This window comes from Ambystoma mexicanum, chromosome 1p (genome assembly GCF_040938575.1).
Source record: "Ambystoma mexicanum isolate Mex_15411 chromosome 1p, UKY_AmexF1_1, whole genome shotgun sequence".
NCBI classification, from domain to species: Eukaryota; Metazoa; Chordata; class Amphibia; order Caudata; family Ambystomatidae; genus Ambystoma; species Ambystoma mexicanum.
Genome location: NC_090921.1, coordinates 138743032 through 138767567, shown reverse-complemented (window position 1 = coordinate 138767567; position 24536 = coordinate 138743032). Strand labels below are relative to the sequence as shown.

Sequence of the window (24536 nt, the reverse complement as noted above, 5' to 3'; positions counted from 1 at the left end):
GGGAAGATGAAAATCCTTAACAGTTTTTTCTGGCCAGAATGATGGCTTCTCTGGCTTTTTGAGTTTTATTTTCAAAGGCTTTTTTTTTGATTTCACAGTCCTCCTCCATTGGAATATATCCTTACTTGCTGTGATTGATCTTTCCTCCACGGTCTCTCTGCTTGCCTTACTTGCTGTGTTTGATCTTTCCTCCACGGTCTCTATGCTTGCCTTACTTGCTGTGATTGATCTTTCCTCCATGGTCTCTCCGCTTGCCTTACTTGCTGTGTTTGATCTTTCCTCCGCGGTCTCTCTGCTTGCCTTCCTTGCTGTGTTTGATCTTTCCTCCACGGTCTCTCTGCTTGCCTTACTTGCTATGTTTGATCTTTCCTCCACGGTCTCTCTGCTTGCCTTACTTGCTGTGTTTGATCTTTCCTCCACGGTTTCTCTGCATGCCTTACTTGCTGTGATGGGGAGTACAGTTCCTGTGGCTAGCAGCGTTCATGGTCCATTTGCTGGTCATTCATGGTCTTGCTAGGTGCAATGTCATTGACCGCAGATGTGAATGTGCACTTTTAGGAATCAATGAGATATCATACACACTGTGTGATATTTTGACCTTTGTTGCCTGTGTGGCCAGGCCTGGGATACAGCCTAAATACTGTAGCTGTTTCCTCTGCTAAGGGCTTTTAAAATGCAGAGAACATTTGATGTGCATTATGGCACAACATTGATAATGACCCTTTAATGGTTCTAGGATCTCCTGCACCTCTTTCCCTGGAAGTCTCACCCAGAGATGTGTATGCATTTCTGTTAGTTTTGGCTGGTATGCCCTTCAGCATTCAGGAAGCTTCAATGACTGGCAGGGCTATACTCCAGACGGCCATTTGAAGGATCAGTGAGTTTCAGGCATCGCCGAGCCCTACTCTGCTTCATGAAGATATGGAAAAGGCATATTGAAGGTTGAAGCTATGGAATATGAACATGGTGGCCTAGAACAGCTAAGCCCGCAGATGGACAAGTCACCAGAACAACGGGTAGATCTGATGTTTCTAAGAACCTAGTTTCAAATCTGAGAGATTGCACTTGAACACTGGCCAGGGTACCCACAATCACACATGCCTTGCAATTCCCGACCCTTGAATCACCCTGCGGGAAGAATAGGGGATTTTTAGAATGAAGGGGGCAATAGGGCAGCAGGCACAATGACAATGGAATTGGTGGGCATGGGCTTTGATAATCAAGAGGCGGGTAGGATTACGTCGTCTTAGAGGGTGGCTAAGCGGTTGTTTGGGTGATTGTGAGACCAGCAGAGGTGGGGAAACGATTAGCATCATTGATTCGCTCCATTAGTGCTTGTCTCGCTCTGCGATGAAGAGAGATCTCCTGTTCTTAGCTTCGTAGACAATGCCTACATATTGCTTGGCTTTATTTTTATTTATTTTTGTTTACTGGACATTTGTATGGTGCCTATACACAGGTGTTTCCAGGCACCATAAGACAAGATGGGGGAGGGAGGGCATGGGAATCAAAAAAGTAGTAGAACAACAAAAAGGGTTATATTGCCTTGTGACAATCCTACCGTGCAAGTACATGACAAGGTGGTAAGTGCAAGAGGGAGGGGGCAGAGGGCGAGGTGCAGGAGTGGGGTACCCCCAGGGTGGGGGCGGGCAAGTGCTGGGCGGGCCAAGGCGGCAAGTGCCAGGGGAAAGGGGGGAATGGAGGATGAGTGTGGTGGACAGGGAGGAACAACTTGGGCTAGTCCGGGGAAGCGAGCCCGAGGCCAAGTGCTGGTAGGGGATGCTGTGGGGGCTAGTGGTGGGTGGTCTGGCCCCTGTATGACTCTGAAGGCACCAGGCCCCAGTTATAGCGGCAGATGGAGAGTTAGCAAGGGAGGGGGAGAGGGAAGGAAGAGTAGAAAAGGAAAGTCTTGAGACGTTTCCGGAACTTAAGGTGATCCGGCTCAAGTCTGAGGGGGGGAGGAAGGCTGTTCAAGAGGGAGAAACCAGCCGATGAAAGGGATCTACCTCCCACTCTCTGCTTGCAGAAGCGTTTGACTTGCAGAGAGTTGGAGCCAGAAGACCAGAAGGACTCTGGCCAGGAAGTATTTAGGGAGGGAAAGCTGGATGTAAAGACGTCCTAGGCCCCAGGCAGCCTTGTGGATCATGCAAAGGGTCTTGAATGGGATCCATGCAGTCACCGGGAGCCACTGGAGAGTTTTTAGGGCTGGGGAGATACAGTGCCTGGGCTTGAGGCCAAGGATACATCTTGCAGTCCTATTCTGGATTAGTTGAAGGGGGCGAAGGGAGGAAAGAGGCAGGTTGAGGAAGAGGCTGGTAGGGAGATTTATGAATCTCTCCTTTGGGGAGGGAGATTTATTTCTCATGTTTAGGAACGAGTGAGGTCTGTGCTGGACTATGAAGTGTGGCAGGACTTCTTTTCTACATACATCTTTTATTTGTGTGCAGTTCCTTTCATGCCGAATGCTTGGGTGTGACTGTTTCCATCATTTGCAGTTCTTGTTTGTCAATGTTACGTTTCACAATTTGGTTGAGAGGGTCTAGTCTGATATATTGCTGCCGGTAAAGTGAATAGCTGTTCCCTAGGTAGATCATGGCCAAGGGGCTGGCTTAAAAGGGATGTGTGTGTGTGTGTGTGTCTAATTATTACTAGCCTGAAGGTTTGTCATGATGTTTAGGTAGATCTTGCTGTTTTGGTTTGTCAGAGGTAATGGTGGTGAGAGAAAAGTTCTTGAAGGTTTGCGTTGGTGCTGGTCGGGGGGAGGTCGCAGTGTGTCGGGCGAGAGCCAGTGTTAGGAGCGGATTCCGTTGCCACCTCGATTGCGAGGTCACTATGAAGATGATGTTGCACTGTGGGATGGAAATGGCTGCTGTGGGATCACAAAAATAGTCAATCAAGGATTTCTTAAGAAGTGTGAGACTGTGATTGCTTTACTAGTATCCTGGGTTATGTTAATGTTAAAGGACATTTGTACCGCGCACTATCACCACCGGAGTGGTCCCCTGGCACACTGGCGGCTCTGAAAGAGGGAGGGAGGGTGAGTTAGCGGTTGGAAGCAGGGAAAGGGCAAAAGAGCAGTGATGTGCTGTTGGCGGCCTCAGCCCGGTGGGTCCGTTGGCTGGGCTTGGGGTGTTTGTGCAAGTCTATGTGTGTTTTTGTTTTGTTGTTGCAATGTAGTGAAGTTTGTGCGGTTTGTTGTGCTGAAGATTTGTGTTTGTGTTTGTGTTTGGTTTGGAGTTCGAGAGGTGTGTGCAGAGGGGGAAATCATTAGTGTAATAGATAAGTTGCCATCTCTATCTTGAATTGAGGCGCTGTGCTTGCATAGTCTCCCCTGCTGCACCTCTGTCCTGAACTGGGCCCATCTAGCGTTCAAGGTCCCTTTCACATCTGGCCCCCAACTCCAGCTGCCTCCCTCTCAACCCCACCTGTCCTCTCTTCCTACTCCTGTGGTCAGTGTGCCTGCCAATGTCCACCATTCAGCTCGTGCGGTGAATGCCTGTATCTCCACAATTGAATTAATACTTTGGTGCCTGGTAGCTGTTATGGGGTGGGGGTGACGATGTTAGGTGGGATTGGCTGGGGTAGTTGACTCAGTTTCTGGGAGGCAACTGTGTTTCAGTCTATCTGGTGTCACCCGTCGCTGTGCTGAGGGAGCTTCCCTGTCAGGTCTAGGGCTATCAGTGTCCTTTTCAGTTTAGTCATCCTTTTTCTCTGTTTCGGTTTTCAGTTTGTGTCTATGGTGTTGAAGGGCCAGGTTTTTAGTAATTTCCTAAATTTCTGGTGATCTCCAGTGTTTCTTATTTCCAGTTTTTTGCGGCTAAGTGGTAGAAGGAGGTGCCTCCAAATTTTTTCTTAAGGAACGGTTTTAGTTCTAAGCAGATTTCGTTGCTGGATCGGAGGGGTCTCGGTTTGTAGATTATTTTTTTTTGTAGGAATTCTGCTCCTTGTCCATTGATTGCCCTGTGCGTTATGCACATAGTTTTGAAGGTAATGCAATGTTTTACTGGGAGCCAGTGTAGTGTTTTTAGGGCAGGAGTGATGTGGTCTCTTCTGGATAGTTTGAGGAGTATTCTGGCTGCTGCATTTTGGATCCGTTGAAGTTTCTTCAGGAGGTATTCGGGTATTCCGAGGTAGAAGCTGTTTGCATAGATGATTTTTGACATGATGAGGGCGATGATAGTGAGTGTTTTGTGCGTAAAAGAGAGGAAAGGTGGGATTCTTCTTGCCACGCGGAGGAGGAAAAAACATTTCTTCACTGTTGCATTTATTTGTGGTTCTAAGGTTAGGGTGTTGTCCATCAGGACTCCCAGATTTTTTACTACCTTAGATGGTGTCGGTGTGGTTCCCATTTCCGTTGGCCACGGGATGGCGGTTTCGTTCGCTTGGTCTATGGATATGATCATGATTTCTGTCTTTCCTGGGATGATTTTCTTTTCAGGTTGTTGGCATTCATCCAGTTGAGGACTTCTTTCAGACAGTCGATTAGAGCTGAATGATCTGCTTCGGTGTCTTTGATTTTGTAGATGATTTGAGTATCATCAGCGTAGTTGTAGCAAGTAATGTTGTATTTTTTGAAGATTCTGATGACCGGAGTCTGGTAGATGTTGAAGTATAGTGGCGAAAGTGAGGATCCTTGTGGCACGCTGCAGTCGTTAACTCTTGGAGTGGATGTGAAGGGTTTAATCCATACGGTCTCTGTTCTGTCTGTTAGGAATGATTTAGTCCAGAGTAGTGCTGTGTCTGTTATGCCTATGTCTTCTAGTTTTTTGGTCAGGGTGTCATGGCTAACTGTGTCAAAGGCTGCAGAGAGGTCTAGCAGAATAAGGGCTGAGGTTGTGTTTGAGTCTGTGTTCATTTTTAGGTCATCCCAGATGGATAGTAGTGCAGTTTCGGTTCCTCTTGCTAGTCTGAAGCCGACTTGAGCTTGTTCTAGCAGGTGGTGTTTTTCTACGTGTTCTTGGGTAAGTTTATAAACGTAGGTTCCCAGGAGTTTTGCCGGGTAGGGAATGTTTGAGATCGGCCTATAGTTGGAGTGGTCTTCTACGTCGCCACTGGTGTTTTTTAGAAGTGCCTTGATATATGCTTTTTTGAAGATCCTTGGTACGGACCCTGCTGCTAATGATAGATTTAGAAAGTTTATGCAATATTCTGCTGGCGTTCCTTGTGCGGGGATTGATTTGTAGCTGTCCGGGGGACAAGGATCCATGGGTGATCCAGCTTTCTTGCTGCGTTTTACCAGCATTGCGAATGCCTCTGCTGATATATCAGGATCATTTTTGAGTTGGTGATGTGGTTCTGTGTTTGGTTCGTCGTTTGGTTGTATGTTGTGGTTGGTTGGTCTCTTTTGTATGGTTTCTCGGATGTCATAGATTTTTTTCTTGAAGTGATCTGCCAGGTCATTGCATAGTTTCTCATAGGGGTTTGGGGCATTATCGCAGCCTGGTGGGTTTCTCATCTCTTTAATGATGTTAAACATTTCTTTTTGTGTGTTGATGGCATTGGAGATTCAGTCATCATAATGCCTTCTCTTCGCCTTTTAAATTTCCTTCTTGTATGCGCGGATTTGTTTTTGGAATAGCGGTTTTTGTCTGGGTTGTATTCTTTCCTCCATTCCAGTTTTTTGTTTTCCTTTTTCATGGTGTTTAATAATGGCGTGAACCATTTTGCCATTGCTCTTTTTTTTGATGGGGTGAATGGTTTTTCTGGTGCGATCTTATCTATTGTATCTGCAATCCATTTGTGTAGTCGTTCCGCTTTCCTGTCTAGGTCAGATAGATCTAGTTCTGTAATTGAGGGTTTGGTTAGTTCCAGTTCTTCGAATAGGTTGCTTTCTTTGACGTGTTTCCAGTTTCTTTTTGTGGTGGTTGTGAGCTTATGAGGTTGGATGTACACTTGGGTAGGCATAGTGATCACAAATTGAATGATGAGGTGGTTGCTCCACAGTATTTGTATTGGGGGTGCCGTGGTGATGAGTTTTTCATTGGCGAAAATTGCATCGAGGGTGTGTCCTGCCGAGTGCGTTGCCCCTTTGACTAGTTGTCGTAGTTTCATGGTAGCGAGCTGTTCAGTCAGTGAGTTATGGGAGTTAGCGTGATTGTCTTCAAACCAGATGTTGAAGTCCCCCAGGATGATTAGGTGTTCGTGGTTGATGGCTAGTTTGGTGATGGCTTCTATGAGGTTGTTGATGAAGGTTGCATCATATGTTGGGTGTATACATCAGGATGAAAGTGATGTTGGTTTTTGGGCTCGTTGTTAGGTGTACTACCATTGTTTCGCAGTTGAGGATGTTGAGTGGTTCATCCGTTTTTATTCTTAGGTGTTCTTTGAATGCTATTGCGATGCCTCCTCCTTTTTTGTTTTTTCTGTTTATTTGAAGGCATTTGAAGTCAGTTGGAAGGCAGCCTTGGAGTGTGATTTTGTAGTTGTCGTCCAGCCATGTTTCTGTGACGAACAGGATGTCAATTCCGTTGTCGTTGAGTAGATCGAAGATCTCCGTTGAGTGTTTTGACATGGATCTTGTGTTTATTAGATTGCAGTGGAGTTTGGAGGCATTATTTGGTTTGGACTTTCTTGTTGAGGTCGTCTTCTGAACAGTGTTGAGGATTCCTTCTTGGTCGATCTCTTGTTGCGCTATAGGCTTCGGGGTGTCAGCGTTTTCGAAGAGTTCCTCTAGGTTCTGTCTTGGGTTTTTTTCTTCATCGGGTTCGTCTTCCAGGAGTTGCGGTTGTCGATTGGAAGTTCCTCTTGCTTTGATGATGTAGGGTGTTATGGCATTGGTCGTGTATTTGTTGTTTGTTGTGTCATTCATCCTTCTTCTTCTGTGTGCTTGTGTTAGGTTGGTTGGTGTTGCTGCTTCCAGCGTTGGGTTGATTTTCTGTAGTGACCAGTTGTCAGCGAGGTATGGCGTTAAGTAGAGGGATTTTTCTCTTCTCTCACTGCTGGTTCTATTTTTGTTCCTGTCTGTGGGGGTGTGTTCTGTAGTGGTCTTTTCTTGTTGCTGTTCCGGAGTGTTTGTTCTTTTTTCTTCTCTTGTTCTTACCCTAGAAATGGGACGTTTGCGCGGCATTATAAGATTGAGAGGTGTTTAGTTTTTGTTTGGTGATGTCCAGCTGGAATCGGCTTTGGTCAGGGTGTCTTGTGGTGTAGTAGTGGATATGGGCTGTCCGCTACTGGTTTGGGCTTTGTCTTTGGGTGGTATTCAGGCTGATGTTGCCGACTCGATTTGTTTGCTGTTTTGACTGTCTTGAGAGGGGATGGGGACAAAAAAGATACCTTGGTCTACAGGCGTTGCGTACTGTTATGATTTATAATAATTAAGCACTTCAAATAATATATGTCTCTCGGTAATTGTAAATAACACCAACCTCTATGCTGATCGGTAGTGTTGTAAGAGAAGAAGGAGTGTATCACCTAGAAACCCCTCCTCCACCCAGCCAAAAGGCTAAGCAGAAGTGGAGTCTCCGGGGAAAACCCCAAAAGGGGAAAAACCCTGCGATGGGCTGCTGGGGTTCGTGGATTCCTGCAGGCAGCTGTTGATGGAATACACGGGTGTCTTTTTAGTGGAATCCTCTCGTGAAGAATTCTAATAATAACAGAGTAAGTAAAGGTGATAAGTACGGATATAAGGTAACTAAGGATATGTTGAAAGTCATAGGGAAAAGAAAGGGGCTTACCCTGACAAGACTAATCACTTCTAGATCTGTATTGTTCTATCTGATGGTAGATGCTGGACGAGAGCCTAATGGAGCATAGGAGGAATAATGATGTGGCCTAAAGTACTTTGATACTGCCGAAATGAGAAAAGAACGTTAAATAAGTAGAGGAATAAAACCTACCAAAAAGCAGTTGACCAAAGAATAGATAGCGGGTAGCAGGTTATGAGTTTTGGACTCGAAGACAGAAGAGGATCTGTAAGGTTGGGTCCTAATATTTTGAATAGAGAACAATCAGACAATAAACACGTGCTGAAAAGAACGTGTGAGGAAACAAACTCTAACTAAGTATGCCTACACACCAATGGCGGCTGGGAAGGTTGCAGACGGTAGAAAATAGCTTCCTTCAGTTTCCCAGAGTACGAGGGGAAAAGTAATGATTAAGGATGAGAAGTGGAAAGGGTCTTTGCTAGCTCTGCGCTGATAAAGATTCAAGGTAGTAGAAGTTAGCGAACTTACGATGCGCAGCGCGACTCTGAATAGAGAAGCAACGCATTGTTCCGTAGTCCGGGTAGCCGGATATTTGTTTCCGGAAGTCGGGGCATGGCTACTCGCGCGACATGGGAGGCGAAAAACACTGGCGTGTTGCTCGCAGTTCCTGTTTCCTCCATGTTACGTGTACCCAATCCGGGCAAACCCGCGGGCATTGGCACACGGGAAAGTAAAACAACAGAACCCAGCTGGAGAGTTGTAACAGGCAGTTATATAGTTGGTGTTATCGGAGTCTCACTTTAGTGACCCTCTCCTTGGACGTGGTTCAATGCGGTGAGCTAGCTATGTGGGTTTGAGAAGGATATCTACTAGTTGGAAAGTGGCTTGGAGGTTGCAGCTAGGATATACGCCTTATGAGGCGTGAGCCCCTAATCGGAGTGGCACTTCAGTAGTTTACTGGTGGGATCTGTTTCACTTTGGGGTGAGTTGATTAGTGAAATTGTGGAGACCTAGTGGTGGAGGCGCCTATCAATGCAGTCCGATTTCAAGTAGTGCAATAGGAGACAGAACCCCAGCTAGACTTGAGAGATCTGTACAGTAGGAGCAGGCTACTCAATGCAAGCTAAATATCATACAATGCAGTTTTGAGGCCCATCAATGCAATCTACATATCATGCAGTGCATTAGGAGACAGAACCCCTGCTGGGTTTGAGAGACCTGTATAGTGGGAGAGAGGCCTATCAATGCAATCTTCATATCACACAGTGCAGTAGGAGACAGAACCCCAGCTAGATTTGAAAGACCTGTATAGTGGGAGAGAGGTCTATCAATGCAATCTACACATCACACAGTGCAATAAGAGACCGAACCCGAGCTAGCCCCCAGAGACCTGCATAGTGGGAGAGAGGTCCATCAAAGCAATCTATACATCACACAGTGCAGTAGGAGACAGAGCCCCCGCTGGGCCCAGGTAGATTTGAGAGACCTGTATAGTGGGAGAGAGGCTTATCAATGCAATCTACATATCACACAGTGCAGTAGGAGACAGAACCCCAGCTAGATTTGAGAGACCTGTATAGTGGGAGAGAGCCCTATCAATGCAATATACATATCACACAGTGCAGTAGGAGACAGAACTCCAGCTAGATTTGAGAGACCTGTATAGTGGGAGAGAGGCCTATCAATGCAATCTACATATCACACAGTGCAGTAGGAGACAGAACCCCAGCTAGAATTGAGAGACCTGTATAGTGGAAGAGAGGCCTATCAATGCAATCTACATATCATGCTGTGTGTTCGGCCAGAAGGTGGAGGTCCGGTCCGAACTGGCCACATAAATCCAATATTAAACAATGTTTGAATTTTGACTACGTTGGAGGAAGAGGGTGAGAGATGTAGTGTGGGGCAGTCAACGTAATATGGGTTTCCTAAGTGGCTTGGAGTCTAGTGTAGAGTGGTTGCTCTACTCCTAGCCCCCGGGCAACTCCTACCTTACACGTCCTTGTAGTTGATGGTTGACGGCTAGCCACTGGCTTCCCCTGCGGACACCTGCTGACACTTCTTGGAGCCACCTCAGTTGGAGCCGCCCTTGTCCTTGGGGCCCTTAGCCAATGGGGCTGCCGGGCAGAGGGCTGCCCTGGGAGGACCGGTGATGAAGGTCGAGAGGCCTATCAGAGTGGGGGTAGGCTGGTCGGGAGGCGGGCGGGAGTCAATCAGGAAGAGGGTGTAGAGGTAGGAGAAGGATGGCAGCAGGGGGAGCGGAGGGCCTGGGGGGGTCTAAAAACAAATTTAGGTCCAAATGGGCTTCTTGCAGAGGGTGCACTCACCGCGCTTCCACTGGAAAGTGGAGCCGGTGCAGGCGAGCGGGAAGCTAGGCCCTTGGCACTGGATGGGAACGGCCTATCAGAGCTGGGGTAGGCAGGTCGGGAGGCGGGAGGGAGGCAATCGGGAAGATGGTTTAGAGGTAGGAGAAGGACGGCAGCAGGGGGAGCGGAGGGCCTGGGGGGAGTCTAAAAACAAATTTAGGTCCAAATGGGCTTCTTACAGAGGGTGCAGTCACTGCGCTTCCACTGGAAAGTCTAGTATCCTGGGTCCATGTGTCTCCTGCCTATCAGACTCTCGGAGGAAGTGGTCTGTTGGAGGATCTCCCAGTTTTGCAATAGCCCAGGTTTGCCATCACACCACACCCAGAGGTACAAAGCATTTTATTTATTTATTGATCATTTGTAAGGCGCTTTATACAACAGAATTAGGTTTCAAAGCGCCCCAAGGCTAAATGGGAAGGGAACAGGGGAGATAACAACAGTGGCAAGAGACAAAAAGCAATAATAATAAATGTACAGTCGTAGTCCTACTAGGCCTTGTGGGATTCGGATGTGAAAATGCAGTAATGAGCGGTGCAGGGGGGGATTTAAGAGAGGAGCAGAGGAGTGGACAAGTGCTGGTGGAGGGCCCAAGAGGGAAGTGCTAAGGGGAACCAGGAGGAGCACCTCAGGCTAAGTGCTAATATCCGTCCATTGCACATAACTCTTGTTCTCTGAGTTCTTCAGCCCGTTAGCCATATGGCTCAGCTGGTATTGTACACGAAACTCCTGAATTTAAAGAGCACCTTTCCCCTCACCCACAACACAAATATGTACAAGCATCATCTAAGATCCTGCACAGATCATAAAGTGCCACGTAACCTCACTAGAGCATGACCATGTCCCCCCAATGTCTTTATGGTCCAGCGAACAGTTCTGCCCTATATTAGTCACGCCAGTTTAACATTGATTTAGAATGGCTTCATTCGTTTTTCTTAGGGTGTAACATTATCAGGGGGCTCCACTCGGTCGCGCTCCGCACCCTAAACATGCAGATGCCATCTCTTCATCTTTGGTACATATCGTCCATCTTGTAAACCTCATATTTTCATTTGTAGCAGCGCTCTGCTACATCCCAGTCAAGTTTTCATTGCATGAATGCCATACACAACTACATCATGCACTCTAATCCCTAATGTCACACATGGTTACTCAGTGCTTGGAAGAGGTCTTCTCACCTTTCTTACCAAATCGATCGAGGATTGTGAGTCATTGAACACAGACACATATGAGTAACTATTGTGTTATAAATTTCTCTGTATACAGGGATTGGGCGAAGGGCCATTTAAACATATCATGCACGATCTATAGTATAAAATTACTATCTGGCTAAAAACCTGTGCTGTTTATCAGGATTGAAATGCAAATCCCAACTCAATCTTCTGTGCAAGAAGAGACCACAATTAACAATCCACGTCCTGCGACAACAATGACAAAGCTAGCAGATCACACATGCCACTTTCTACGTCCCACACTGTTTGATGAGAAGTGGCCATCATTGCCTTTGTGGTTGGCTAATGCTAATCCTTTGCTGCAGCACCTTCTTAGAAACACCCTCAGTACACTGAGTAACCCACCTAATAGTGGGCTAAAAAAAGTCATTTGTCTAAAATGGTAGACCACTTAGAAACCGGCCCTTTCTGCGTCCAGCTTTCTGAAAATAGTGCTTCTATCCCTGTTATGGCCCTGTGTGCCCCTGCAGCAGCCGAGACATACCCCACCAGCAGTGCTTAATTTGTTAAAAATAAAAATAAGGACCAGGGCACAATATTTTCTAACACGCTCATGACGCGTCAGGATGGGCAGGTCACCACCCACTGTTGCCACCACCCATGGCTGCTCCCCATGCTGGCACCATATATGGGAGTTAAAGCTGAAACTCCCACCGGCTTAGTGTGGTTGATGGAAGTGTGATTTACAAATGCACAAATAAGTGCCAGGGCAGAACCCTGGCGACACCCCCTCAAATTAAGCACTGCCCACCAGTCTAGCAGATACACACCTATTTACATGTCATTTGGGATCATCAACAAAGTGTGTAAAGACAATTCATTTAAAAGTGGGTGAGATATGAGATGGTCCTTTCCATCGTGGAATCCAGGTGCCCAGTGTGGGATTGACGTGGAGTTAAAATAAAGAGAATTCCCATTAGGATCTTGTCTGCCCATCACAATGCTGCTGGCTGTGAATTGTCTCCGGCACATAAACCACTCATTTCAAAGCAAAGATCCTTCCTGCTCAATGCCCCTTGTGCTCCTTAAAATGGCCTCCTTCTAGGAGGACATTTGAACAAAAGAAGACCTGTAGGTCTGCACAACAGTCCTCACCACGGCCGCCAAAGGCATTCTGCAGAAAATACCTCAGTGCAACCTGATGGAAATTTGGGCTTGCAGATGGCAGAAGCGTAAAGCATGGAGTTCTCTCCGGAAAGAGTCTGGTGAGCATTTCTGTTGGAGTAACTCAAGGGTAACGGCGTGCCACGAGTTGGAACAAACATAGCAAACCCTCCTGATGGTGAAGAGGAGGCCTGAGGGTGGATGGATTTGTTGTCCATGATGGTGTCAGTAGTGGGATGTTTTGTGTCCTGCTCAGTGAAAGAAATTGTAGGTGAACGGATGTGGAATAAAGGGTGGTAGTATATGGGAACATAGTCCGGCGTTGTTATCATGTTTACAGAACTTGCTAGAGCAATACTTTCTAGTGGACTGTACGTTGACTGTCTTCTGGTTGCTGCAATGGTATCACCAGCTGGCATATGATCCTGCAGTCTGGCAGTGCCTGGAGAAGCAGCTGATGGTGAGTCCAACACAGTGGTGCAGCTAGCAAGGTAATCCAGCAGTGCATGGCCAATACCTGGGTGGAAGGCATTGTGTGACGACAGGAATACGGACATCTCTTTAATGCATTCTTTGAATCCACATTGGAACATGTTGAATTCAGGATCATCTGGATGCACTGGAGCTGTAGACAGAAATAAGTGGTGATCAGAAAGGACAGTTTGGATATGGTTGGTTGTTAAACAACTTCGAATGTACTGGATTTCTTGTGCTTGGTTATTTGTGTATATAAGACTGAAGGTATTAGGCACTGCAATGGCTATCCAGCTACCACAGACCATTGATTACATGTGTCTTCATAAGAGGAGAGAGAGTGATCTGCCTGCATTGTACACCCTCCATCGTAGTAGACAGCAGTCCATATGCTGCAGTAATGACTGTGTAAGAATGGAGCTGTGTCGCCTCAACCCCTCTGCTGTCTTTCTAGGTGCTAAATCAATGTCAGTAAATCTAAGCAGCTGTTTGCTTCTACCTGCGCACTAAAGCGGGTGCACGGCCCTGAAATGCTACAGATATCTGTCCAGGTGAGGAACCTTTCGCAGGAGATGTCAGTTGCCATGGGTATGTTTATCTGGTTCTGATAGGAGGGTGCAGCATCAGAATCTCTTTTCAAGTGTTGATGCTTTACATGTGGGTCTGTGTGGGTGTGTGGCTCTGTGGTGTCTTTTGCACTTGAGCATGTACTTTTGAGCTGACCTACATACAATATTGTATCCTAAAAAAAGGGTTGGTAAATGATGTTGCTTGGAGTAGACATTTAGCACAAGTATATGCCTGTGAAGGTTCTCTGTGTGTCTCTCCTGCACATGAATTGTTTATGTGCCTGTGTTGTGAATTATCTCCTTGTGATGTGCCTGTTCTATGCAGGGCCTCCCTGTAATGTGCCTGTGGTATGAGAGGTTACCTTGATGTATGGCCAACGTATAATATGCCTGGGCTGTGAAGGGTATCCAAGTCGCTGTCCCTTCTCTCCCTCTAATGTACTTGTGCTGTGTAGGCCCTGCCTGTGATGTGCTTGCCCATGGTCTCCCTCTGATTATCCTGCCTTGCGAATGATTTCCCTGTGTGATGCAGGGCATCCCTGTGGTGTGCCTGTCCACAGTCAGTCTCCCTGGGATGTTCCTGTGGTATTTCTTTTTTTTATTATTGATATTTATAATGCGCCTATAAAACAAATGGTGTGTCCAGGCGCCACAAGACAAAAAAAGCTGGGGGAGGGAAAAATGAAGAGAGATACAATAATGATCCCACTAGGTCTTGTGACATTCGGATCATGCAAGTGCAGTAACAAGAGGTGCGAGGGCGGGAGGGAGGGTGGTGTTGGTCTGCGCGAAATGTGAAGTGCTAGGGTGGGGAGGAAGTGCAGTGTAAAGAGGAGAGAGTGCAAGTGAAAAGGGGGGGCGAGGGCCAAGGCCAAAGGGAAGTCCAGGGGGGTAAGTGTCAGGGATTGCAAGGGGTGCAGGGGGTAAGGGTCCACATGCTAAGTGCGAGGAGGGGGGTGGACCGGACATGGTGTCCTGGTGCTCTGTAGAACTCAGAGGGAACCAGGCAGCCAGTCACTGCGGCAGACGGAGGTGTTAGCAGGGGAGGAGGAGAGGGAAGGAAGAAGAGAAAAGGGAGGGCTTGAGGAGATTCCGGAACTTAAGAAGATCCGGCTCAAGCCTAAGAAGGGCCAGGAGACCATTCCTGAAAGACGTTCTAGTAGAGGAGACAGCTCTAGCCCCCACTCTCTGCTTAGAGAAGCATTTGATCTGCAGAGAGTTGGTGCTAGAAAACCGAAGGGCACTAGCAGGGAGGTATTTAGGGAGAGAGGCAGGGAGGTATTTAGGGAGAGAGCGTTGGATGCAGCGAGGTCTCAGGTCCCAGAAAGCCTTGCGGATGATGCAGAGGGTCTTGGATGTTATGCTAGCAGCAACTGGGAGCCAGGAGAGGGATATTCGGGTTGGAGAGATGCGGCCCCTGGACTTGAGGCCAAGGATAAGTCGTATAGTCCTATTCTGGATTAGTTGAAGGGTGCGAAGGAAGGATAAAAAAAGATTGTGGAAGAGGCTGTTGCAGTATTCAAGCCTAGAGAGGACCAGAGCTCTGGAGACATTGAGTTTCTGGTGAAAGGTGTGGAAATGGACACCAAGGTCTTTTGCCTCACAGGAAGGAAGGAGGGACATGTTGTCCCAATGCAAAGCATCTCAAGTTTACTGGCTTTAAGTCATAGATCATTGGCAGCACACCATGACTGAATAGCGGTCAGACAGTCAGGGATGAGAGAGGAGGGAGACGAGGCAGCAGAGGAAAGCTTGAAGGAGAGCTGTGTGTTGTCTGCATAACACTGGAAGTAAGGAGAGAAGGAGGAGATCAGGTGGGCCAAAGGGGCACAGTAGATGTTGAAGAGCCACAGCGAGAGGATAGAGCATTGAGGGCCGCCGCAGGTGGAGAGTGTGATAGGGAAGAGAACCGGCCCAGTTGAACCTGCGATGGTTGGTTAGAGAGGAATGAGGTCAACCAGTCCAGTATCAGGGCCATGATGCCAAGGGTGTCAAAGAGATGATTTGTCGGGGTGGCATGATTTATCATGTCAAAGGCAGAGGAAATATCCAGTGAGATTAGAATGGACGGAGAGTTGGAATCAGGGTTAGAGAGTAGGTCTTCACGGATGTTCAGGAGAGCAGTTTCCGTGCCTCTGGCTGCTCTGAAGCCAGACTGCTGGTCGTGGAGACAACCAAGAGATTCAGTGTGTTGAGTCAGTTGGGAGATGACCAGGTTCTCCACTAGTTTGCTGACTCCTCCATTAACCCCTTCATGGGCAGAGGGCATTCTGAGGAGAGGATGCACAAGAGAGGGCTTGAGAGGTAGCAGGAAGGAGCTAGTTGCAAAGAAGTGATTACAGAAATAAGTCACAGCTAATGCAATGTCCTTGATAGTTCTGGAGGAATAGGGGAGCACCTGTTTGGAGGAGACTTTCATAGAGAGGACTTGTCTAGAGACCACATCCGGTGCTATGGGCAAGTAGTAGGAAAGGGGAGAGGGGAGCCAAGGGAAGACTGAGATCTAGGGAGAAAGGAAAGAGAGAGTAGAAGAGAGTGAGGACAGGATGTTCTGAGTTTTTGTTAAGAAGTGGAAGGCCAGGGAAGTACAGAGGGTCAAGGATGGCAGGGGAGAAGGGGAAACTTCAGTGGGATTGGCGAGTTCCTTGCAGATTCTAAACAGTTTGCCTGTGTTGTTAGTGGCCTCAGAAAAGCAGGCTTGGATATGGGCCATCTTCTTCGAGTGGATAGAGAGTCTGTATTGCCTTTGGAGCAGGCGGCGGGCCAGTCTGTCCGAGGATGTGCCTGATACCCCTCACTTCCGCTCAGCAACGCTGCACTTGCGTTTTAGAGAATCTAGATCAGAGTCCTACCAGGTGTTGTGCTTGGAGGCAGACTTCATGTGGATCCTCAGGACAGGGGCAAGGATGTCCCGGGTGTTGGTGATAGTGAGGTGAAGATTAGCAAGGCCAGAGTCAGTGTGGGTGTCCGTGGCAGGAGTGGAAGGGGGGGATGAAAGTGGCAGCAAAAGCAGCAACTGACTCTTGGCAGAGAAGGAGACTGGCAGTGCAGGCAGAGGCTTAGCCAGGGAGCTAAGAGATCTAGATGAGAGGACAGGAGAGCATGGTTAAACCAGGAGGGAGGCGTAGTGAGAAGATTGGAGATGGGGATGTCTGCTGAGATGAGGGCATCCAAGGTATGTCTGGCTGAGTATGCCATACCGGAGGGATGAATGGTGAGGGAAAGAAAGTCGCAGAGGCTGCGGAACAGTCGAGGTGAATATTGAAGTCTCTGAGGAGGAGAAGGTTGGAGGTGGAGGCAAGAGGAAAAGAGGTGAGGTCAGAGGGCTCCAAGAGGAAGAGGTTGACCAGACTAGAGGTCCTGTAGATGGTGGCAAGAGTCAACGAGACGATTGAAGACACCAAGCCTGCAGATGAGGCATTTGAAGGAAGAGTAGGTCTGAGTGGGAATGATAGCAGGCATCCATTCAGGGAGGATCAAGGCCACTCTACCTCCAGACCGGTTAGGCCAGTGCTTAGAGTGGATCTTGTAGCCATCAGGGAGGAGTGTGTCAAAGGCAGTAACAGAGCTAGCAGTGAACCACGTCTCAGTGAGAGCGAGATGGTCAAGGACAAAGTTTTCAAGAAGGAGACAGATATCAGAGGAGTGTTTGTGTATAGGCGTGTTACAAATGCCATATCATATCATAACATCAGAGCGAGAGGTGAGGGTAGCTAGGTGAAGCTGGTTGCCACTTTTGAAGGTTTTCTGAGGAAGGTGCAGGGATGTGGCATGCCAGTCGGTGGTGGAGAAGGCGCAAGAGGGATGCCAGATGGAAGAGTGGCAGGAGAAGGGAGGAAGTTGATGAGAGATGGAAGACATCTATCAAGAAGGCAGAGGTCAGTTTGAGAACCCTGGGCCATGACAGTGCATTCTGATGGACATCACTGATGCACCTGTAGGATGAGAAGCATGCCAAGATTACTTCCCATCTGGTGCCACCATTAATGGGCTATGAAAGGGGAGAGGACAGAGACCATATTGGGAGACCATAGGTCTGAAGAGGGAGCGACAAATAGGATGTCTGTGACAGTGCCTGAAAATAGCATTGGCGTAGGTGTCATGATGGGCAGGCCTGGACTGGAGATCAAGAGATCTTTTTTGAAGTTTTTTCTTACAGGTTTCGAGAGAGAGGTAGGACAGGTGATAGAGTAGCAGTTGGAGTAAATAGGAGAAATGGAGAGCACCATTGAGGGAGTGAGCAGAGAGATGGAAAGGGGGAGAGAGATGGAGACACTGCAATGCACGGGGAACTGCACAATGCATGACAAGCTCACCAGGTGGCCTAGCAGCAAGACAGTCACAGACAAGTCAAGTGCAGACCGTATCCTATCTGGCCTCTTCGGGTCCAACTCTGGCCAGTCATGCCCCCCCACTCCACTGGGTCTGATGCACTGAAGCAGCGGGCGATAAACTGATGTATGGCCAATGTATAATGTGCCTGGGCTATGAAGGGTCTCCATGTTATGTCCCTGTCCGTGGTCTCCCTCTAATGTGATTGTGCTGTGTAGAACATGCCTGCTATGTGTCTGTGAGGGTCTGCCATTAATATGTGTGTGCTTTGAGGGTCTCCCCATGATGCGCCTGTGTTGCAAATAATCTCTCTGAGATATGCTTGTCACTAGTCTCTCTGTGATGATCCTGTGTCGCCAATGATTTCCCTGTGATATGCCTGTCCTATGCAAGGTATCACTTTGATGTGACTTTGTTTGGTCTCCCTGTGATGTGCTTGCCCATGGTCTCCCTGTTATGTGCTTGCCCATGGTCTCCCTCTAATGTGCGTGTGCTGTGTAGAACATGCCTTTGATGTTCCTATGAGGGTCTCCCATGAATGTTTCTGTGCTTTGTAGGATCTCCCTGTGGTGTGCTTGGCAATGCCGCCATCTTTTTAGACGCCTTCAAATGTCTGGAGTATCATCACATCATCTATACTATAAATAGAATGTATATTCAGTTAATATAACACTTATATACATTGATATAAAACTATCAAAATTTTGGGAGGCGAGTACAAAATGTTTTGGGGGTCATTACATCGTTATCAAAAAGTATATTGAATTGTATATCAAAATGTATATTAATTTGATATCAAAATGTATATATTAAAATGTTATATTAAAATTGTATATTAAAAATAAACATTTTATATATATTTTATATAAAAAATGTATATTACATTTTATTAAAAAAGATATAAAAAATGTTGGGAGGCAATCAAAAATGTTGGGGTTCTGATCAATATCATATAAAATGTATACCAACTGTATATAAACTTGTTATCAAAGGGGTGGGGTGCAGGAAAAGGGGCGTGCTAAAACCAGAAATGGGGGGCATGGCCACCTGTCAAATTTAACATCGATGATAAAGGTAACCCCTCCCACTATTAATGTGCTTGTCCACAGTCTCCTTGTGGCATGCTACTCCACAGTCGCCCTGTAGCGTGCTTGTCCACAGTCGCACTGTAGTGTGCTTGTCCACGGTCTCCCTGTAGTGTGCTTGTTCATGGTCTCCCTGTAGTGTGCTTGTTCATGGTCTCCCTGTAGTGTGCTTGTTCACGGTCTCCCTGTAGTGTGCTTGTTCATGGTCTCCCTGTAGTGTGCTTGTCCACGGTCTCCCTGTAGTGTGCTTGTCCATGGTCTCCCTGTAGTGTACTTGTCCACGGTCTCCCTGTGTAGTGTGCTTGTTCACGGTCTCCCTGTAGTGTGCTTGTGCGCGGTCTCCCTGCAGTGATCTTGTCAATGGTCTCCCTGTGGTGTGCTTGTTCACGGTCACCCTGTGAGGTGCTAATCCACAGTCTCCCTCTGGTGTCCTGTCCACAGTCTACTTGTGGCGTGCTACTCTGCAGTCTCCCTGTAGTGCGCTTGTCCACAGTCTCCCTGTGGTGCGCTTGTCCACGGTCTCCCTGTGATGTGCTTGTCCACGATCTCCCTGTGGTGCTCTTGTCCATAGCCTACCCCTACAATGTGCCTGTTCACTGTCTTTGTGTGATGTTTCTTTCCATGGCCTTCCTGAGATGTGCTTGCCTATGGCCTTCCTGTGATGCACCTTGCCACAGTCTCATTGTGATATGCTTGGTCACGGTGCACCTGTGGTGTGCTTGTCCACAGTCTCCCTGTAGTGCACTTGTCTATGGTCTCCGTGTATTGTGCTTGTCCACTGTCTCCCTGCGGTGTGCTTGCCCAAGCCTCCCTGTGATGCTTCTGTCCATGGCCTTCCTGTGATGCGCCTTGCCACGGTCTCATTGTGGTGTGCTTGTCCACAGTCTCCCTGTGGTGTACACAGAGGATGATCTCACCTGTACTATGCTGAAGGGTCTGCAGGCGCCGCTCTGTCAGCTCCAGGATGTCAGCCTTGTCCAGCTTGCTGTGTTTCGGGCGCTGTAGAATAGAATGTCAGACATTGGCACTTGGCATCTGGTGCATAGTCCAGCAATTGCATCTGCTACAGGGAATGGTTGAATCTGTGCCAGGTCTGCTGATGACAGTGGCACCCTGTCTTTGCCAAGAGTGATCATGCAAGAATTTCAGGGAAGCACGGCATTCTGTAATGCTAGAGGGTTAGCGAAGGTTTTTCTCTGTGCCAGTTATATTCAGGATAGAGGTGTAGGGAATGAGCTCTGTGCTAGGTGTGTTAATGCCAGAGGTGTGGGGAATGCTTTTCTCTGTAGATGTGCAGTCATGCTATGTCATGGGTGCAGGAAATACGTGGCTTTGTAGCATGTGTGTTAATGCCAGAGGTGAAGGGAATGCTTTTCTCTGTAGATGTGCAGTCATGCTATGTCATTGGTGCAGGAAATACGTGGCTCTGTACCACGTGTGTTAATGCCAGAGGTAAAGGGAATGATTTTCTCTGTACATGTGCAGTCATGCCATGTCATAGGTGCAGGAAATGTTTGGCTCTGTGCTAGGTGTCATAATGCCAGAGGTGAAGGGAATGCTTTTTTCTGTACATGTGCGGTCATGCCATGTCATGGGTACAGGGAATGCTTGGCTCTGTACCATGTGTGTTAATGCCCGAGGTGAAGGGAATGCTTTTCTCTGTACATGTGCAGTCATGCCATGTCATGGGTGCAGGAAATGCTTGGCTCTGTGCTAGATGTATTAATGCCCGAGGTGTAGGGAATGTATTTCTCTGCACATGTCCGGTCATGCCATGTCATGGGTGCAGAAAAATACTTGGCTCTCTACCCGGTTTGTTATTGCCAGCGGTGAAGAGAATGCTTTCCTCTCTGCATGTGCGGTCATGCCATGTCATGCCTGCAGGAAATGTTTGGCTCTGTGTTAGGTGTGTTAATGCCAGAGGTGTAGGGAATGCTTCTTTCTGTACATGTATGGTCATGCCACGTAATGGATGCCAGAAATGCCTTGGTTTGTGCTAGATGTGTTAATGTCAGAGGTGAAGGGAATGCTTTTCCCTGTATATCTGCGGTCATGCCATGTCATGGGTGCAGAAAATGCTTGGATCTGTACTAGGTGTGCTAATGCCAGAGGTGTAGGGATGCTTTCTCTGTACATGTACGGTCATACCATTTCATGGGTGCAGGAAACATCTACCAGGTGTGTTAATGCCAGAGTTATAGGGAATGCTTTCCTCTGTACATGTGCGGTCATGCCATGTCATGGGTGCAGGGAATAGGTTGCTCTCTACCAGTGTTGTTATTGCCAGAGGTGAAGGGAAGGCTTTCCTCTGTACATGTGTGGTCATGCCATGTCATTGGTGCAGGGGATACGTGGCTCTCTACCAGGTGTGTTAATACCAGAGATGAAGGGAATGCTTTTCTCTGAACATGTGCGGTCATTCCAAGTCATGGGTACAGGACATGCCTGGATCTGTGCTAGCTGTGTTCATGGCAGACGTGCAGGGAATACTGTTCTCTGTACATGTGTGGTCATATCATGTCATAGGTGCAGGAAATGCTTGGCTCTGTGCCACTTGTGTTAATGCCAGAGGTGAAGGGAATGATTGTCTCTGCACATTTGCGACTGTGCCATGCAATGGGTGCAGGAAATGCTTGGCTCTCGACGAGGTGTGCTAATGCCAGAGGAGCATGGAATGCTTTTCTATGTACATGTGCATGCATGCCATGTCATGGGTACAGGGAATGCTTGGTTCTGTGCTTGGTGTGTTAGTGGAAGAAGTGCAAGGAATAATTTCCACTGTACATGTGCGGTTATGCCATGTCATGGGTGCAGGAAATGCTTGGCTCTGTGCTAGATGTATTAATGCCCGAGGTGTAGGGAATGTATTTCTCTGCACATGTCCGGTCATGCCATGTCATGGGTGCAGAAAAATACTTGGCTCTCTACCCGGTTTGTTATTGCCAGCGGTGAAGAGAATGCTTTCCTCTCTGCATGTGCGGTCATGCCATGTCATGCCTGCAGGAAATGTTTGGCTCTGTGTTAGGTGTGTTAATGCCAGAGGTGCAGGGAATGTTTTTTTCTGTACATGTGCGGTCATGCCATGTCATGGGTACAGGGAATGCTTGGCTCTGTGCTAGGTGTGTTAATGGCAGAGGTGCAGGGAATGCTTTCTCTGTGCATGTGCGGTTATGCCATGTCATGGGTGTAGGAAATATTTGGTTCTGTGCTAGGTGTGCTAATACCATAGGTGAAGGGAATGCTTTTCTCCACATGTGCGGTCATACCATGTCATGTGTGCAGGAAATACTTGGCTCTGTACCATGTGTGTTAATGCCCGAGGTGAAGGGAATGCTTTTCTCTGCACATGTGCAGTCATGTCCTGTCATGGGTGCAGGAAATGCTTGGCTCTCTACCCTGTATGTTAATGCCAGAGGTGTAGGGAATGCTTCTTTCTGTACATGTATGGTCATGCTACGTAATGGATGCCAGAAATGCCTTGGTTTGTGCTAGATGTGTTAATGTCAGAGGTGAAGGGAATGCTTTTCCCTGTATATCTGCGGTCATGCCATGTCATGGGTGCAGAAAATGCTTGGATCTGTACTAGGTGTGCTAATGCCAGAGGTGTAGGGATGCTTTCTCTGTACATGTACGGTCATGCCATGTCATGGGTGCAGGAAACATCTACCAGGTGTGTTAATGCCAGGGTTATAGGGAATGCTTTCCTCTGTACATGTGCGGTCTTGCCATGTCATGGGTGCAGGGAATCGGTTGCTCTCTACCAGTGTTGTTATTGCCAGAGGTGAAGGGAAGGCTTTCCTCTGTACATGTGCGGTCATGCCATGTCATCGATGCAGGGGATACGTGGCTCTCTACCAGGTGTGTTAATACCAGAGATGAAGGGAATGCTTTTCTCTGAACATGTGCGGTCATTCCAAGTCATGGGTACAGGATATGCCTGGATCTGTGCTAGCTGTGTTAATGGCAGACGTGCAGGGACTACTGTTCTCTGTACATGTGTGTTCATGTCATGTCATAGGTGCAGGAAATGCTTGGCTCTGTGCCACTTGTGTTAATACCAGAGGTGACGGGAATGATTGTCTCTGCACATTTGCGACTGTGCCGTGCCATGGGTGCAGGAAATGCTTGGCTCTCGACGAGGTGTGCTAATGCCAGAGGAGCAGGGAATGCTTTTCTATGTACATGTGCGGACATGCCATGTCATGGGTACAGGAAATGCTTGGCTCTGTGCTTGGTGTGTTAGTGGCAGATGTGCAAGGAATAATTTCCACTGTAAATGTGTGGTTATGCCATGTCATGGGTGCAGGAAATGCTTGGCTCTGTGCTAGATGTATTAATGCCCGAGGTGTAGGGAATGTATTTCTCTGCACATGTGCGGTCATGCTATGTCATGGGTGCAGAAAAATACTTGGCTCTCTACCCGGTTTGTTATTGCCAGCGGTGAAGAGAATGCTTTTCTCTCTGCATGTGCGGTCATGCCATGTCATGCGTGCAGGAAATGTTTGGCTCTAAGCTAGGTGTGTTAATGGCAGAGGTGCCGTGAAAGCTTTTCTCTGTACATGTGCAGTCATGACATGTCATGGGGTGTAGGTAATGCTTGGCTCTGTGCTAGGTGTGTTAATGCCAGAGGTGCAGGGAATGCTTTCTCTGTGCATGTGCGGTCATGCCATGTCAAGGGTGCAGAAAATGTTTGGCTCTGTGCTAGGTGTGTTAATGCCAGAAGTGTAGTAGGGTATGCTTTTCTCTGTACATTTGCAGTCATGCTATATCATGGGTGCAAGAAATGCTTTGGTTTGAGCTAGGTGTATTAATGCCAAAGGTTAAGGGGATGCTTTTTTCTGTACATTTGCGGTCATGCCATGTCATGGGTGAAAGAAATGTTTGGCCCACTGCTAGGTGTGTTAATGCCAGAGGTGTAGGGTATGCTATTCTCTGTGCATGTGCGGTCATGCTATTTCATGGGTGCAAGAAATGCTTTGGTTTGTGCTAGGTGTGATAATGCCAGAGTTGATGGGAATGCTTTTTTCTGTACATGTGTGGTCATGCCCTGTCATGGGTGCAGGAAATGCTTGGCTCCGTGCTAGGTGTGATAATGCCAGAGGGGTAGGGAATGCTTTTCTCTGCACATGTGCGGTCATGCCCTGTCATGGGTGCAGGAATTGCTTGCCTCTCTACCATGGATGTTAATGCAAGAGGTCAAGGGAATGTTTTTCTCTGTACATGTGCGGTCATGCTATGTCATGGGTGCAAGAAATGTTTTGGTTTGTGCTAGGTGAGTTAATGCAGGAGGTGAAGGGAATGCTTTTTTCTGTACATGTGCGGTCATGTCATGGATGCACGAAATGCTTGGCTCTGTGCCAGGTGTGTTAATGCCAGAATTGAAGGGAATGATTTTCTCTGTACATATCCAGTCATGCCATGTCATGTGTGCAGGAAATTCTTGGCTCTCTACCAGGTGTGTTAATACCAGAGATGAAGGGAATGCTTTTCTCTGTACCTGTGCAGTCATAGCATGTCATGTGTGCAGGAAATACTTGGCTCTCTACCAGGTGTGTTAATGCCAGAGGTGAAGGGAATGCTTTTCACTGTACATGTGCGGTCATGCCATGTCATGGGTGAAGGAAATTGTTGTGTCTGTGCTAGGTGTGTTAATGCCAGAGGTGCAGGGAATGCTTTCTCTTTGCATGTGGGGTCATGCCATGTCATGGGTGCAGGAAATGTTTGGCTCTGGTGC

At 47.6% G+C, this 24536-nt stretch overlaps 1 protein-coding gene and 1 long non-coding RNA gene across 2 annotated transcripts in view; one reads left to right on the top strand and one right to left on the bottom strand.

The window, feature by feature from the left end:
* Nucleotides 1-24536, top strand: part of LOC138567150 (uncharacterized) — a 445111-nt gene that overhangs the window by 46579 nt on the left and 373996 nt on the right. The gene's annotated exons all lie outside the window — the stretch shown is intronic.
* LOC138567143 (transcription factor HES-1-like) overlaps nucleotides 10344-24536 on the bottom strand; it is a 74812-nt gene continuing 60619 nt past the window's right edge. The window contains exons 3-4 of the mRNA XM_069645074.1: nucleotides 19720-19801; nucleotides 10344-12967 (exon numbers count right to left, since the gene is read on the bottom strand). Of these exons, the coding sequence (XP_069501175.1) occupies nucleotides 12330-12967; nucleotides 19720-19801 (720 nt within the window). The 3' untranslated portion in view covers nucleotides 10344-12329. The remainder of the gene's footprint in view (nucleotides 12968-19719; nucleotides 19802-24536) is intronic.